This window comes from Symsagittifera roscoffensis, chromosome 8, assembly GCF_963678635.1.
Source record: "Symsagittifera roscoffensis chromosome 8, txSymRosc1.1, whole genome shotgun sequence".
Lineage (NCBI taxonomy): Eukaryota > Metazoa > Xenacoelomorpha > Acoela > Convolutidae > Symsagittifera > Symsagittifera roscoffensis.
In genome coordinates this window covers 9,014,546-9,030,307 of record NC_087069.1, presented here as the reverse complement: position 1 = coordinate 9,030,307, position 15,762 = coordinate 9,014,546, and the positions used below count along the sequence as shown (strand labels likewise).

Here is a 15,762-nt window from a genome sequence, read left to right as displayed (position 1 = left end):
TTTGTACTCTTGTATAAATTAATTCATCTTCTACATGAATTTGTTGTTACGGTGGTAACTTCCTTTTTAATTTCTAATGAGGTGAACAAGTTGGCTATGATCTGAATTTCCAGCAAAAAAAAACAAATTAACTGTTGATCCAGCTTTTTCTAAATCTCCATCAAAAAAGTGCCCATTCTTGAAATTCAAAGAGCTTTAACCTTATATATTATTTGCTATTTTCTTTTTTTTTTCAGATTTTTTTGCGCCATCTGTTGGCTATGTATTAAAGCTTCAATTTTGATCGTCTTGTTTGCGAAAATTTGCCGCCTTGCTAAGTATTATATTATTTTTACGCTTGCGATTAGCAAGCGTTATCAAATCGGAATGTAGACTTTTTTCGGGTGATTTAACTTTGTTAAATCTAGTATAACAAAGTTAAATCACTTGACATGCTCAATGCTCTTTAGCTGACATCTTCAATTTCATAAAAATTGAATTTTAACTATCGACTGGGTACTAATTACTTCAGTTTATTTTCAGGGAGGACTTGAAATTTTTTTTGCATAATTAGTTTTTTTTCGGCTCAACTGCTGTCTGCTCAAAGATTGTCGGCCTTGTTTCCGCTTCGTAAGTTTTGTTCATTTGCCAATTTGAATTCAAGTTGTCTTGCTTGGCATGTTTGCCTAGAATTCCTGCTTGATAAAAACAAGTATTATGAAAGTGTTTAGGTTTTTTATTTGATTTTTTAAGGCGCTGTGGAACATTTTAATACTTTTTGCAAAAAAAAATATAGTTTTTTCTCAAAAATCCTTTTCGATTTTCAAAAAGGAGTAGCCATAGAAAGACCGCCTACTTTCTTCTATGCCTGCAAACTCCCCTGCTCTCTTTTTGTTTTCTGTATTTGTCTACATACTTCGAAAAGGTCTTTAGGGGATATTTGACCGAGATTTTCAAATTTGTTCGTTTTCTCAAAAACTACCCACCAAACCTGAGATTTTTGGGTTTCAGTGAATAGAACGGATTTGAAAACCTCCCTTCTGTGTTTTTCCTCAAACACTAGCCTCCAAAACCTGAGGTTGTCAGTTCAATGAAGACAACGAGTATTGGGATTCTCCTATGCATTAGCGGACACTCACAATTTTTATACACAAAAAGATATCGTCCTCGAAAAGTCAACTTTTTGATTGTTTGAGCGTTTTCTAATTTTTTTGAATTTCACAAAAATACATTGTTAAATCTAAGAAGTTGGGTTCAATCCTAAGAAAGGATTGTGGGAAGCTCCTTTGCATTTTAGACTACGCACAAAATTATTTGACACAAATACTATGGCCCTCGAAGAAGTCAAAATTTTGATTTTTTTTGACCGTTTTTTGACTTTTGTCCAGAAACACTCTGTCAAACCTAGCTTTCTTAATTCAATTGAAATAACAGATTGGTTGAATCTCTTCTGCAGAAGCGGCTATGCTTAGCCATTTTTTTTCTTAACAAAGCTATGATTCTCGGAAGTGTCAACTTCTCCGATTTGTTGACCGTTTTCGCCGACTTTTCTCGATAACTATCCTGCCAAATCTGATATCCTCGGTTTAATCTACCCAACATGTTCTTGCAAGGTTACCATTATAAATTGCTACGCCCATTTTCTTAGAGAAAAAAAGTTAAAGCCTTCAAACAAGTGAAAGTTTTGAACATTTGACCGGCTTTTCGAAGTGTTTTACTCTGCTGGAAAATTACCATGTCAGTTCTCAGGTTTAGTGTTCAATCGAGAAACCCGAGTTTGGGAATCTTCTCTGCTTTACCGATGGCGACCTGCTCTTTTGACCTTTTTTAGAAACTCTTTGAATTTTCTTTAAAACTACCCTATCAAATCTGAGATGAAAATTTTAATCAAAAGAAGAGGTTACGCGAATTTTTTCTACAGAAGCGGCTACTCCTCATTTTTTTGTAAGAGAAAGGTTAGGTCTTTAGGAAAATTCCAAAATCTCAAAAAATTTTACTCTTTTCATTTAGTTTAGTAGAGAAACAACTACGGTTTTGGAGAGAAGTCCAAATTTTGAAATAACGCATTTCATCCAGCATCATTGTAACAAATTCCTGAATATTAAATACGTAGCTTTAGCTGAGCTCTTGGTGTCTTTCATCGAGACATATGAAAATTTCGGTTCTCATAGTTTTTTTAACGTTTTTCATTGTTTTTTTCGTTTTATGCTTTTTGTTTATTGTTTTGTGTCGCAATTAGTGCGAAGCTCTGCTTCGTCTTTTTGTTGGAACAATTTTTTTCCTGTGTAGATTAATTGCTTTAATGGATAATTTATATTCAGAGCACAATCATATCAAAAACGCGGACAAAAATTATTTTTGTTTTCTTGAGTTTTTTTTTCAAATTAGTTTGCTGAAAAGAAAACAAATTACGCTCTCCAGTTAAGAAAGCAAAAATGGCGCAGAAAAAAAATCTAGATTTTTATTTTAAGATTTCACAGTGGAATGAAATTTTTACTTTTTGATCTTGTTAATTCGAATTGTGTTAATTTTATCAAAAAAGGTGTCAGTCATAAATGTTTTTGAAATTCAAATATATATTTTTTTACCTTGAAAGTCGGAAGCAGAATTTTCTCAAAAAAACAAGTCGGTTTTTTGTTTCCTTGCGATCATTCACACTTTTCCAATTGTCTGTTGGATATTCTTTGTTCCTTGTTGTTTCCGAGTGTTTTTTTATGTTACTGCATTAATTATTTTATGGGTTTATTTCAATTTTTTTAAAAGAAAAAAAGAGGGGGCTAGGAGATGAAATAAAAAGGTAAAAGTAAAATAAAATGTAATTGTTTTTGAATTTTAATTTAAATTATTTTGATTGTCTTCATTTGTGAAAGCATGTGGGTCTAGAGGTAACAAGCGTGATTCTCGTCACGATACAGGGGGTTCGATCCCCGTAGTGGTCTTTTTTTGGCGTAGCCAAAAATTCATTAATTTTTTTTATCTATCTATCTATATCTATCTATCTATATCTATCTATCTATCTATATCTATCTATCTATCTATCTATCTATCTATATCTATCTATATCTATCTATCTATATCTATATATCTATCTATCTATATCTATCTATCTATATCTATCTATCTATATCTATCTATCTATATCTATCTATCTATATCTATCTATCTTTTTATCTATACTATATTTGAATGCTAGTGACAGCTATCTCCCATGTTTAAGCATAATAATTTTGCATGTTTAACGAAAGAATTTTTTCATGTTTAAGCTATATCATAGACTGCAATGCCTATGAAAATTTTTCATTTAATTTTTTGGCAAGGTCATTAATTTTTCAATATTTTTTTTCGAGGCCAAATTCAGTCTGTCTGTCTGTATACCTGCTTTTTTAATTAATTTGATTGTCTGTCTACCCGTCGCCTAATTTTTTAACTTTCATTTTTTATCTATCATCTATCTATTAGTTATTTAAATGTGAGCTTCACTATCTCGCCATATTTAAGCTTTTTCAACGTATTGTTTTTGCATGTTTTTTAACACATGGATTTTTTGACGTTTAAGCTATATCGTATATTGCAATCGTTAAGGTTTTTTTCGATTTTCCAGTTAAAATTGAGTGTTTATTCCATCAAGTTTGAATTTAGCAACCCAATAGTAAGATATTGTCAGAGTTTTTCCAGGTTTTGCGATTCTGGACTCCATGTATGAATAACCAAACCTTTTTAGTTTACGAGATGAGCAATTTTCGAGGTTTCTGAAAAAATTTCTAGAAAATTTAATTTGAAAATTTCTCAATTTTTGAAATTTTCTCCTTGTAGTTGGTTGCTGTCAGGATACTCTCAAGGGTTGCGAATCGTGCCTCTAATTCTCACTTCTCAAATCTTTGTAGTTTTCGAGATACGACGTTTTGTTTTGGATTTTTTTCAAAATTGTTAAGAAAATTTATATATAAAAATTTAACAAAACTTGAAATTACCATCTTTGTAGTGAGGCTCTGTCAGGGAACTCTCCGGAGTTGCGAACTTTGCCTCCCAGTATGACAGCTCAAATCCTCGTAGTTTTCGAGATATGACGTCTTTTATGATTTTCTCCGAAATTTTCAAAAAAAACTTAATATTAAAAAGTTCCAAAACTTTGAAGATATCAATCCTGTTATTGGAATCATTGAGGTTACTCTCAGGGGGTGCGAATCTTTCCTCTGAATAGGACTGCTCGAAATCTTGCAGGTTGCCAGATATGACGTTTTTGTGATTTTTTCAAAAAAAAATTGATGAAAATTAAATTAGATTGTTTTCCAAAGTTTCAAATTCCTAACCTGTAGTTGGGGGGGGGGGGGGCTGAAAGAGTAATCTCAGGGGTTGCAAATTCGGCCTCCAATTGAGAATGCCCAAGTCATTTTTGTTTAAGAGATAAGGCGATTTTTGTGATTTAAATAATTCGTTTAAGTGAAATTCCCAACCCTGCAGTTGTGTACTTTCAAAGATTGCGAATTTTGCCATCAAAAAAGACTGCTCAAATTTTGGTAGTTTTCGAAATGAGAATTTTTCTGGTTTTAAAAAAACCTCTTTTAGAAAACTTAAGCTGAAGTTCCTCAAAATCTGAGTTTCCCAACGTTGTAGTTGGGAACTGTAAGGGTACTCTCACGAGTTGCAAATCTTGCGTCCAAATGCGACTGCTCAATTGCTTTCAGTTTCCCAGATGTGACGTTTCTTGGTTCATTTCAAATTTTTTGAAGAATTTTTATAAAACTTAACAAAATTTTATGCTTCAAAATTTGTATAAAAACTTGAATAAAAAACTTGGCAACATTTTTAATTACGAACCCTGTAATTGGGTGCTGTCAGAGTACACTCAAGGAATAGTTTTTTGTGTTGTTGAAAATTCGAAGCACCGGAGGTGCGGTACACGCTAGTTCAGTTTAAAACCATAACTATGTAAATTTCCTAGTAAATTTCAAGGGTAGGCATATAGCAGATCAACTTTCCAAGGGTTTTGTACCATCACTGTTTTGTTATGTAATTTGTACTCTTGTATAAATTAATTCATCTTCTACATGAATTTGTTGTTACGGTGGTAACTTCCTTTTTAATTTCTAATGAGGTGAACAAGTTGGCTATGATCTGAATTTCCAGCAAAAAAAAACAAATTAACTGTTGATCCAGCTTTTTCTAAATCTCCATCAAAAAAGTGCCCATTCTTGAAATTCAAAGAGCTTTAACCTTATATATTATTTGCTATTTTCTTTTTTTTTTCAGATTTTTTTGCGCCATCTGTTGGCTATGTATTAAAGCTTCAATTTTGATCGTCTTGTTTGCGAAAATTTGCCGCCTTGCTAAGTACTATATTATTTTTACGCTTGCGATTAGCAAGCGTTATCAAATCGGAATGTAGACTTTTTTCGGGTTAACCATTAGTATAACAAAGTTAAATCACTTGACATGCTCAATGCTCTTTAGCTGACATCTTCAATTTCATAAAAATTGAATTTTAACTATCGACTGGGTACTAATTACTTCAGTTTATTTTCAGGGAGGACTTGAAATTTTTTTTGCATAATTAGTTTTTTTTCGGCTCAACTGCTGTCTGCTCAAAGATTGTCGGCCTTGTTTCCGCTTCGTAAGTTTTGTTCATTTGCCAATTTGAATTCAAGTTGTCTTGCTTGGCATGTTTGCCTAGAATTCCTGCTTGATAAAAACAAGTATTATGAAAGTGTTTAGGTTTTTTATTTGATTTTTTAAGGCGCTGTGGAACATTTTAATACTTTTTGCAAAAAAAAAATATAGTTTTTTCTCAAAAATCCTTTTCGATTTTCAAAAAGGAGTAGCCATAGAAAGACCGCCTACTTTCTTCTATGCCTGCAAACTCCCCTGCTCTCTTTTTGTTTTCTGTATTTGTCTACATACTTCGAAAAGGTCTTTAGGGGATATTTGACCGAGATTTTCAAATTTGTTCGTTTTCTCAAAAACTACCCACCAAACCTGAGATTTTTGGGTTTCAGTGAATAGAACGGATTTGAAAACCTCCCTTCTGTGTTTTTCCTCAAACACTAGCCTCCAAAACCTGAGGTTGTCAGTTCAATGAAGACAACGAGTATTGGGATTCTCCTATGCATTAGCGGCCACTCACAATTTTTATACACAAAAAGATATCGTCCTCGAAAAGTCAACTTTTTGATTATTTGAGCGTTTTCTAATTTGTTTGAATTTCACAAAAATACCTTGTTAAATCTAAGAAGTTGGGTTCAATCCTAAGAAAGGATTGTGGGAAGCTCCTTTGCATTTTAGACTACGCACAAAATTATTTGACACAAATACTATGGCCCTCGAAGAAGTCAAAATTTTGATTTTTTTGACCGTTTTTTGACTTTTGTCCAGAAACACTCTGTCAAACCTAGCTTTCTTAATTCAATTGAAATAACAGATTGGTTGAATCTCTTCTGCAGAAGCGGCTATGCTTAGCCAATTTTTTTCTTAACAAAGCTATGATTCTCGGAAGTGTCAACTTCTCCGATTTGTTGACCGTTTTCGCCGACTTTTCTCGATAACTATCCTGCCAAATCTGATATCCTCGGTTTAATCTACTCAACATGTTCTTGCAAGGTTACCATTATAAATTGCTACGCCCATTTTCTTAGAGAAAAAAAGTTAAAGCCTTCAAACAAGTGAAAGTTTTGAACATTTGACCGGCTTTTCGAAGTGTTTTACTCTGCTGGAAAATTACCATGTCAGTTCTCAGGTTTAGTGTTCAATCGAGAAACCCGAGTTTGGGAATCTTCTCTGCTTTACCGATGGCGACCTGCTCTTTTGACCTTTTTTAGAAACTCTTTGAATTTTCTTTAAAACTACCCTATCAAATCTGAGATGAAAATTTTAATCAAAAGAAGAGGTTACGCGAATTTTTTCTACAGAAGCGGCTACTCCTCATTTTTTTGTAAGAGAAAGGTTAGGTCTTTAGGAAAATTCCAAAATTTCAAAAAATTTTAATCTTTTCATTTAGTTTAGTAGAGAAACAACTACGGTTTTGGAGAGAAGTCCACATTTTGAAATAACGCATTTCATCCAGCATCATTGTAACAAATTCCTGAATATTAAATACGTAGCTTTAGCTGAGCTCTTGGTGTCTTTCATCGAGACATATGTAAATTTCGGTTCTCATAGTTTTTTTAACGTTTTTCATTGTTTTTTTCGTTTTATGCTTTTTGTTTATTGTTTTGTGTCGCAATTAGTGCGAAGCTCTGCTTCGTCTTTTTGTTGGAACAATTTTTTTCCTGTGTAGATTAATTGCTTTAATGGATAATTTATATTCAGAGCACAATCATATCAAAAACGCGGATAAAAATTTTTTTTGTTTTCTTGAGTTTTTTTTTTTCAAATTAGTTTGCTGAAAAGAAAATAAATTACGCTCTCCAGTTAAGAAAGCAAAAATGGCGCAGAAAAAAAATCTAGATTTTTATTTTAAGATTTCACAGTGGAATGAAAATTTTACTTTATGATCTTGTTAATTCAAATTGTGTTAATTTTATCAAAAAAGGTGTCAGTCATAAATGTTTTTGAAATTCAAATATATATTTTTTTACCTTGAAAGTCGGAAGCAGAAATTTCTCAAAAAAACAAGTCGGTTTTTTGTTTCCTTGCGATCATTCACACTTTTCCAATTGTCTGTTGGATATTCTTTGTTCCTTGTTGTTTCCGAGTGTTTTTTTATGTTACTGCATTAATTATTTCATGGGTTTATTTCAATTTTTTTAAAAGAAAAAAAGAGGGGGCTAGGAGATGAAATAAAAAGGTAAAAGTAAAATAAAATGTAATTGTTTTTGAATTTTAATTTAAATTATTTTGATTGTCTTCATTTGTGAAAGCATGTGGGTCTAGAGGTAACAAGCGTGATTCTCGTCACGATACAGGGGGTTCGATCCCCGTAGTGGTCTTTTTTTGGCGTAGCCAAAAATTCAATAATTTTTTTTATCTATCTATCTATATCTATCTATCTATCTCTATCTATCTATCTATATCTATCTATCTATATCTATCTATCTATCTATCTATATCTATCTATCTATATCTATCTATCTATATCTATCTATCTATATCTATCTATCTATTTATCTATACTATATTTGAATGCTAGTGACAGCTATCTCCCATGTTTAAGCATAATAATTTTGCATGTTTAACGAAAGAATTTTTTGATGTTTAAGCTATATCATAGACTGCAATGCCTACGAAAATTTTTCATTTAATTTTTTGGCAAGGTCATTAATTTTTCAATATTTTTTTTCGAGGCCAAATTCAGTCTGTCTGTCTGTATACCTGCTTTTTTAATTAATTTGATTGTCTGTCTACCCGTCGCCTAATTTTTTAACTTTCATTTTTTATCTATCATCTATCTATTAGTTATTTAAATGTGAGCTTCACTATCTCGCCATATTTAAGCTTTTTCAACGTATTGTTTTTGCATGTTTTTTAACACATGGATTTTTTGACGTTTAAGCTATATCGTATATTGCAATCGTTAAGGTTTTTTTTCGATTTTCCAGTTTAAATTGAGTGTTTATTCCATCAAGTTTGAATTTAGCAACCCAATAGTAAGATATTGTCAGAGTTTTTCCAGGTTTTGCGATTCTGGACTCCATGTATGAATAACCAAACCTTTTTAGTTTACGAGATGAGCAATTTTCGAGGTTTCTGAAAAAATTTCTAGAAAATTTAATTTGAAAATTTCTCAATTTTTGAAATTCTCTCCTTGTAGTTGGTTGCTGTCAGGATACTCTCAAGGGTTGCGAATCGTGCCTCTAATTCTCACTTCTCAAATCTTTGTAGTTTTCGAGATACGACGTTTTTTCTGATTTTTTCAAAAATTTTCAGAAACTTAGATTTTCAAAAATTCCAAAACGTTGGATATCAATCTTGTTGTAGAGATACTGTGAGGGTAAGCTCAGCGGTTCCGAATCTTGTCTTTGATTATGGTTGCTCAAATCCATGTAGTTTTCGAGATATGACGTTTTGTTTTGGATTTTTTTCAAAATTGTTAAGAAAATTTATATATAAAAATTTAACAAACCTTGAAATTACCATCTTTGTAGTGAGGCTCTGTCAGGGAACTCTCCGGAGTTGCGAACTTTGCCTCCCAGTATGACAGCTCAAATCCTCGTAGTTTTCGAGATATGACGTCTTTTATGATTTTCTCCGAAATTTTCAAAAAAAACTTAATATTAAAAAGTTCCAAAACTTTGAAGATATCAATCCTGTTATTGGAATCATTGAGGTTACTCTCAGGGGGTGCGAATCTTTCCTCTGAATAGGACTGCTCGAAATCTTGCAGGTTGCCAGATATGACGTTTTTGTGATTTTTTCGAAAAAAAGTTGATGAAAATTAAATTAGATTGTTTTCCAAAGTTTCAAATTCCTAACCTGTAGTTGGGGGGGGGGGGGGGGGGGGGCTGACAGAGTAATCTCAGGGGTTGCAAATTCGGCCTCCAATTAAGAATGCCCAAGTCATTTTTGTTTAAGAGATAAGGCGATTTTTGTGATTTAAATAATTCGCTTAAGTGAAATTCCCAACCCTGCAGTTGTGTACTTTCAAAGATTGCGAATTTTGCCATCAAAAAAGACTGCTCAAATTTTGGTAGTTTTCGAAATGAGAATTTTTCTGGTTTTAAAAAAAAACATCTTTTAGAAAACTTAAGCTGAAGTTCCTCAAAATCTGAGTTTCCCAACGTTGTAGTTGGGAACTGTAAGGGTACTCTCACGAGTTGCAAATCTTGCGTCCAAATGCGACTGCTCAATTGCTTTCAGTTTCCCAGATGTGACGTTTCTTGGTTCATTTCAAATTTTTTGAAGAATTTTTATAAAACTTAACAAAATTTTATGCTTCAAAATTTGTATAAAAACTTGAATAAAAAAACTTGGCAAAATTTTTAATTACGAACCCTGTAATTGGGTGCTGTCAGAGTACACTCAAGGAATAGTTTTTTGAGTTGTTGAAAATTCGAAGCACCGGAAGTGCGGTACACGCTAGTTCAGTTTAAAACCATAACTATGTAAATTTCCTAGTAAGTTCCTAGTAAATTTCAAGGGTAGGCATAGAGCAGATCAGCTGATCTCGTTATCTGCCCTTTCCAAGGGTTTTGTACCATCAGCATTTTGTTATGTAATTTGTACTCTTGTATAAATTAATTCTTTTTCTACATGATATTGTTGTTACGGTGGTAACTTCCTTTTTAATTTCTAATGAGGTGAACAAGTTGTTCTTTTCTTAGAAGCCTGAAAGAATTCGCTGATTCAAATTGAAAAGAAAGGGAATGATTAGAAAGTTGAATAGAAATATTTTCTATTTAAGAATTTTTCTATTTACAAATAAAACGCGTCAGAGCAGAAAATGAAGCTTCTCGCAAATTTTGAAAGTCAAACTCAATGAATTTAATTAGTTTCAGCTCAAGCTAAAATTGAGGACAGCAAATTTACTAATTATTCTTTCTAAACCAGCAAAAATTATAATCAGATACTTTTTCAAAATTAAAATAGATCTCAAAAAATAAATATGATAGGAATTAACCAAATCGGAAACGTGTTAAACGTGATTAATGATTACTGAAAGAAGATGCGCAGTAGTCGTCTTCTACTCTTACTGGTGTGAACATTTAATCCAGCTAACTTTGGCACTGTTGAACCGCCGAATGCTTGCAATTACAAGGGAAATAAAATGGATAAAAATGCGGTTGATGTAATCAGACCAGACTTTCATTGAAAATCATACCGAAAGCTGCTGATCGTTCAAACGCTGTGTTAGAATCTTCAGATTGTAATTATCGCATGGCTATGTAGATGGAATTCAAAAATTCGCTAGTTGTTTTTTTGTTCAACGCACTTTTACTACCTCAAAGAAAATTCTTAGGGTTACAAGTTGGGATAATATTAGAGTCGTGATTCCGATTCAAAATGAATAGCGTCTCAGTATCAAAAAACAAATCGATTTTTTGATTTTCAGAAAGTTCCAAACTCAGCAGCAATTCTTACGTCAATTTTAGCAATAGTTAAACCTTATTCTAGCTTTTGTACCCAATTCATTTGTCATTGTGGTCAGAGTAATTGAACATTTTTTTTATTAAGTACACTAGCCAGCTTGTGAGCGTTAGCGTATTAGTACAAACCTTCTTTTTTCTAATCTTACTCGCAAATAAAAGTCTTCCTTAGAAGTGTTCACTTATTTGGTGGCTTTTTCGCTATAATAACGATCTGTAGCATTGTAAATTTCATAGCATCTGTTCTCTGCTTTATTTTGACTAGTGTTTGTGATTTTTTGAGCATCCGTAGCTGAGTTGTTAGGGCGTGAGACTCATTTTTATTGTTCTTCATAGAGTTGCTTTTTGTCGTGTTCACGCGTGTTTGTGAAGCACAGCCTCTGTGTTTAACTTGGATTTAGAAATTAGGTTTCCAACTTCTGTGACAACGAAACAGTAGTTGAATATCATATTTGAAATCCTCGATGTTTTTGATTTGCATAGTTTTTGTAATTTTCATCCTTGAGTAGGCATAGCTGGGCTGATTTTAATTATTAAGTTGTTTTATTGGAATTTTCAATAGAGAAACGCGCAATTAATATTTTTTGATTTAGGCTGCTAAATTGAAATCAGAATTGGGAATTTTCAATTTGTAAACTACGTCAGAAAGCATGATTTTGTTATGGTGTATAGAGACAGTTGTCAAACACATCATAGTTATTTTACTTTGGTGAAGCTTTTTGGCAATAAGACTAAACAAAGCTTTTAGCTCTCCCAACTTAATGGAATTGGCGTCATTCTTCTAATTCACTTTTTCTCTGAATCGAATCAGATTTTAAGTGAACGCTTTGTGCTCTTTTTGTAAAGGCTTAAAGGCATTCCTTTCAAAGTTGAAACAAGAGTAACTTCAATTACTGCCTTTAGTGGGAATTTTTGAGTCCAAAAGAGGCGTTAGAATTAAGCATCTTTGAGGACATGAAATTTGTCTGTCGACCTTCAGATTTGACCGATTTGAAAACCGTAATTTTCAAGTTTTAGTAAACTAAAGTGTTGTGTAATTCGAAAAAAAAATCTGTATAGTAAAGACGCGCAGTGAAATGACATTTCATCACCTTTCTAAATAAAAGCAATTTTCTACTTTCTTGTGTTCTGCTTTGTTTCGTTTTGTTTCATAACAAGCATGTAATTCAAAAGCATAAAAAGAACAATAGCGAAAATAACATACAAGGAGGGAAATACGGAGGAAATTGTTCTTGGCGAATGTACCATTGATAGATTGGTTGAGGAAATTGAACGTCGGGTTTTGGATTACTTCTCTAATCTTGAGGTGGCTTAAGATCGTTTAGTTTAACCAACATAGATCCATTTCGGTTCAAAGTTCAACCGTTTTTTTTTTAAATCTTAAATTACCGTTCAGCGCGAGGTTATACAAATTTGAAACCGCTCTTTAATTAACGTAGTTCAGACTCATCTGTAGGTCGTAATGTCTTTAATCAGAGTGTCTACAAATTTGTTCAGGCTCAAATTTAATTTTTCGAGGTTTGAGTTTTGATTTCTTTTTAAGTTAAGTTCATCTGCTTAGTTAAAATGAAAGCAAACTCCACTATCGAACAGCTCAAGTGTAAAAGTCACAAGAAACCATCGACTTCTGGCTTCGAAAGTGGAGTTAAATTTTGAGATTTCTCAGCGAAATAAAAGTTCTACCTATTGGTCCAATTTTCTGAAATTGAGTTAGTTTAATAAAAAAAGTAGTAATAAATATTCTAGATATTCAAAGAGCTTTAAGGGCATCTAGTTTTTTCTTTGAAATTCGAAAGTAACGAATTTGCGAGTTTTTTCAAAAAACAAGTCAATATTTTTTTCTGTTTTCGTGCGTTGATTGACTCTTTTCCAGCTGTCGCTATATTTTCATTTTCCTCTTGGTAGTTTTCGAAAATTTACAATAACTGAATCGGTTAATTATTTAAATTAAGAACGTTTATCCACGAGGGAAAGGACCAACATACGAGCTGTACAGCTCATCGCGGGGAGCCGCTGTTGTGCCCCTGCTTGCAAATTTTTGGTTATTTTTCTGGGGTGGGTAATGTTGCCTCGACCTCAAGCAACGAGCGCGGATCATGGTGGGCCTCGAACAGCCGACCTTTCGATTGTGAGGCGGAGACGTAACCACTTCACCACCGCTCACCAACCACTCACCAATCGGAGTGTAGTCTGATACTACGATGCTACTTTGTCCAGGTTTTACTTGAGACAGCGCTATTTGCAAAGGTTGTGTGTTTAGGTTTGGGCATCGTGGGCGTCATCGCTCTACTTATCATAGCAGTAGTGGCCATTAAACATTTCATGCGCAAGGGGTCATACAGGACAGATGAAGACGCAGGTGCATACAACACACACGATGCAAGCGAAGCCCTTACTTTACACACGGGCAGATACCCAATCGTCACAACTAAGGAGGAGATTTTCTTGTGAGGGGGATCTTTTTTGTGAGGAGATTTCGTGGGATGAATTCTGCCTGAGAGGACAGTGGCTCGTGGAAGGATTATATCTCGTGACGTTGAGTGTCTTCAATTGAATCAAAAAGACTGTACATTTAGTTAAACAGCAACTGCCTCCTGTATTTTTTTTTGAAATGAAGCTGAATGACTTTTTTTATTGTTACTGCTAATTTTTTTTTACAATAAACAAGATTAAAGTAATTGTTTACGAATGGTTACTGATGGATCCGCTGCTTTGAAACATAGATATAGATTTTGTACTCGGAATCATATCATAAAATGAAATATTGTGAAAGCCAAGATAAGCAAGGGATCTAGTTTTGTCTAATGGTTTCTTGATATGTCAAGACCGTCAACGAACAATTATAATTTTAAAAAAAAAACGAATAGTTTTTCGAAATTAACCCATAAGAGATATGCGTTGTTATTATTGATTGTTTTTTGAACGTCTTGATCTGTCAGCTACATCAAAGTTGCCGCCCTCAAATTAGTTTTAGGTTGCGTTTCATAAGTTTTAAAAACAATTTCTATGTATATTTCAAACTCTGGTTTCTCTCATAACTAAGCTGGTGTTTATAATTTTAAATTTTATTTTATTTTTTACAGTTTGCTTACTTGTTTGTTGAAGCTAACTTCTATTGATGTAAATAGCGTTTATTTTTCACTCGTTCTTATAAACTAGATTTGTAAATTTGAAATCCAAGTTGCTGTGGAAAAAAGATTGAAACCTAGCTTTAGTGTTAGCCATGAACCTCTGCGATCTTAACTCAGTTCATCATTTTTTGCAATATTCTTTCGAAACACGGAGAGAAAAAGCTTAATTGCTTTTAGTTTTATCTAAATAAAGTAATAGCTCTTGGGTATTTTGATTAGTTTTGTGAATTCAGTTAGAAGAAAAAATGAAATAGACAGAATTAATTAAAAGGCAATCTGCCAATTTTGACCAATTCTTGCTTAAAAATAAGTGTTTAGGAGACTGCGATGCATACTTTATGTGAAAATTAGATTGGGCACGCAAAAGTATTGGTTGATTGCTTTTTTAAGTAATCAAGTTTATTCCAATTTATTGCAATTTTTATAAGAAACTGAGTTAAGACATTTGTAAATGCAGCTCATGACCTTGACCTGTATTAACCATTTCCTTTATTGACCTTAACCCTAATAGCCTGGCCTTATTCCTATCATCACATGCTATGAGTGCACAACAACATCACAACAGTTGACTACATAATTCTAATGTTACAAACCCGCGTTGCTTTGCCAATACAAACGAATATCAATCGAACTTCTGTACCATATTAATGTTAGTTTTGTATTCTAATTTAGAATTTGATTCAAAGATTTTCCATTCAAGCTAAGTTGTACAAGAAAAAGTAAAAGGTATTTTGTACCCACCCTAATTTGATAGTCATTTGATAGTTTAAAAAATGAGTCCCCGTCACTGATTTTTTGAGTCGATAAACGAAGTTCACTTTTATATATATGTACTGAAAACGGAAATGCTCATAGATAGCTTCAGATTTTGTCGCCTTGCCTTGGAGTTACAATTTTTTGTCAGCTTTTACCAAAAATTGGCTTACGTTCTACCTGATTCAGTTCATAAAACTAACTGAAGTTTCAGGAAATTCTTTTGGTGTTGCAAGGTCAATTGAGTTCAGTTTAATTTCATCTAAAAGTTATATAACTTGCGCTTTCCACTTGAAAGTGCGAAGGTGACAAAACGTGATCGACTTCTAATTTTGAAATTGAAATTTGATACTCCGATTTCCCAGCGGAACAAAAATTTCATTTATCGACCCAGTTTTTTTTAAACTGCGATAAGTTCGTAACAAAATCAATTATAAATTCTTCTTGAAATTCAAAGAACTAAAGTGCAATTATTTTTTAACAAGAAAATTTAATATTTTTCAATAAAAGAGTAATTATTTTTTTTTTCCTGTTGTATACATTCATTGACTCCTTTCCAATTAATTTTTGGCTATGTTTTCAAAGGTTTTACGCATGATTTTGAGTTTTCGTAGTTTGATTTAATTTATATAATTTTAAATTCAATTTCATTTGCGAAAACTAATTCTGTGGGCTCTAAAAAGGTTAGAATATTCGGTTCACTTATACAGCTATTGCTGACCTTTTTTTCTGTACCTATTTGGATCTTTTATCTTGATCTATTATTTTTCATCTTAATCTTTTATCTATTATTTTGTATATTGATCTAATTCAAACCGATTTTACCTAATTTCACCTAATTCAAACCGATTAGTGGAGTTTTAACACTGCTCGAAAAAACCAAA

General features: G+C 32.7%; 1 protein-coding gene across 1 annotated transcript in view; it reads left to right on the top strand.

The window, feature by feature from the left end:
• LOC134852827 (contactin-associated protein-like 2) overlaps positions 1-14,344 on the top strand; it is a 129,288-nt gene extending 114,944 nt beyond the window's left edge. The window contains exon 29 of the mRNA XM_063868647.1: positions 13,255-14,344. Coding sequence (XP_063724717.1) covers positions 13,255-13,445 — 191 coding nt within the window. The 3' untranslated portion in view covers positions 13,446-14,344. The remainder of the gene's footprint in view (positions 1-13,254) is intronic.
• Positions 14,345-15,762: the final 1,418 nt, after the last annotated feature.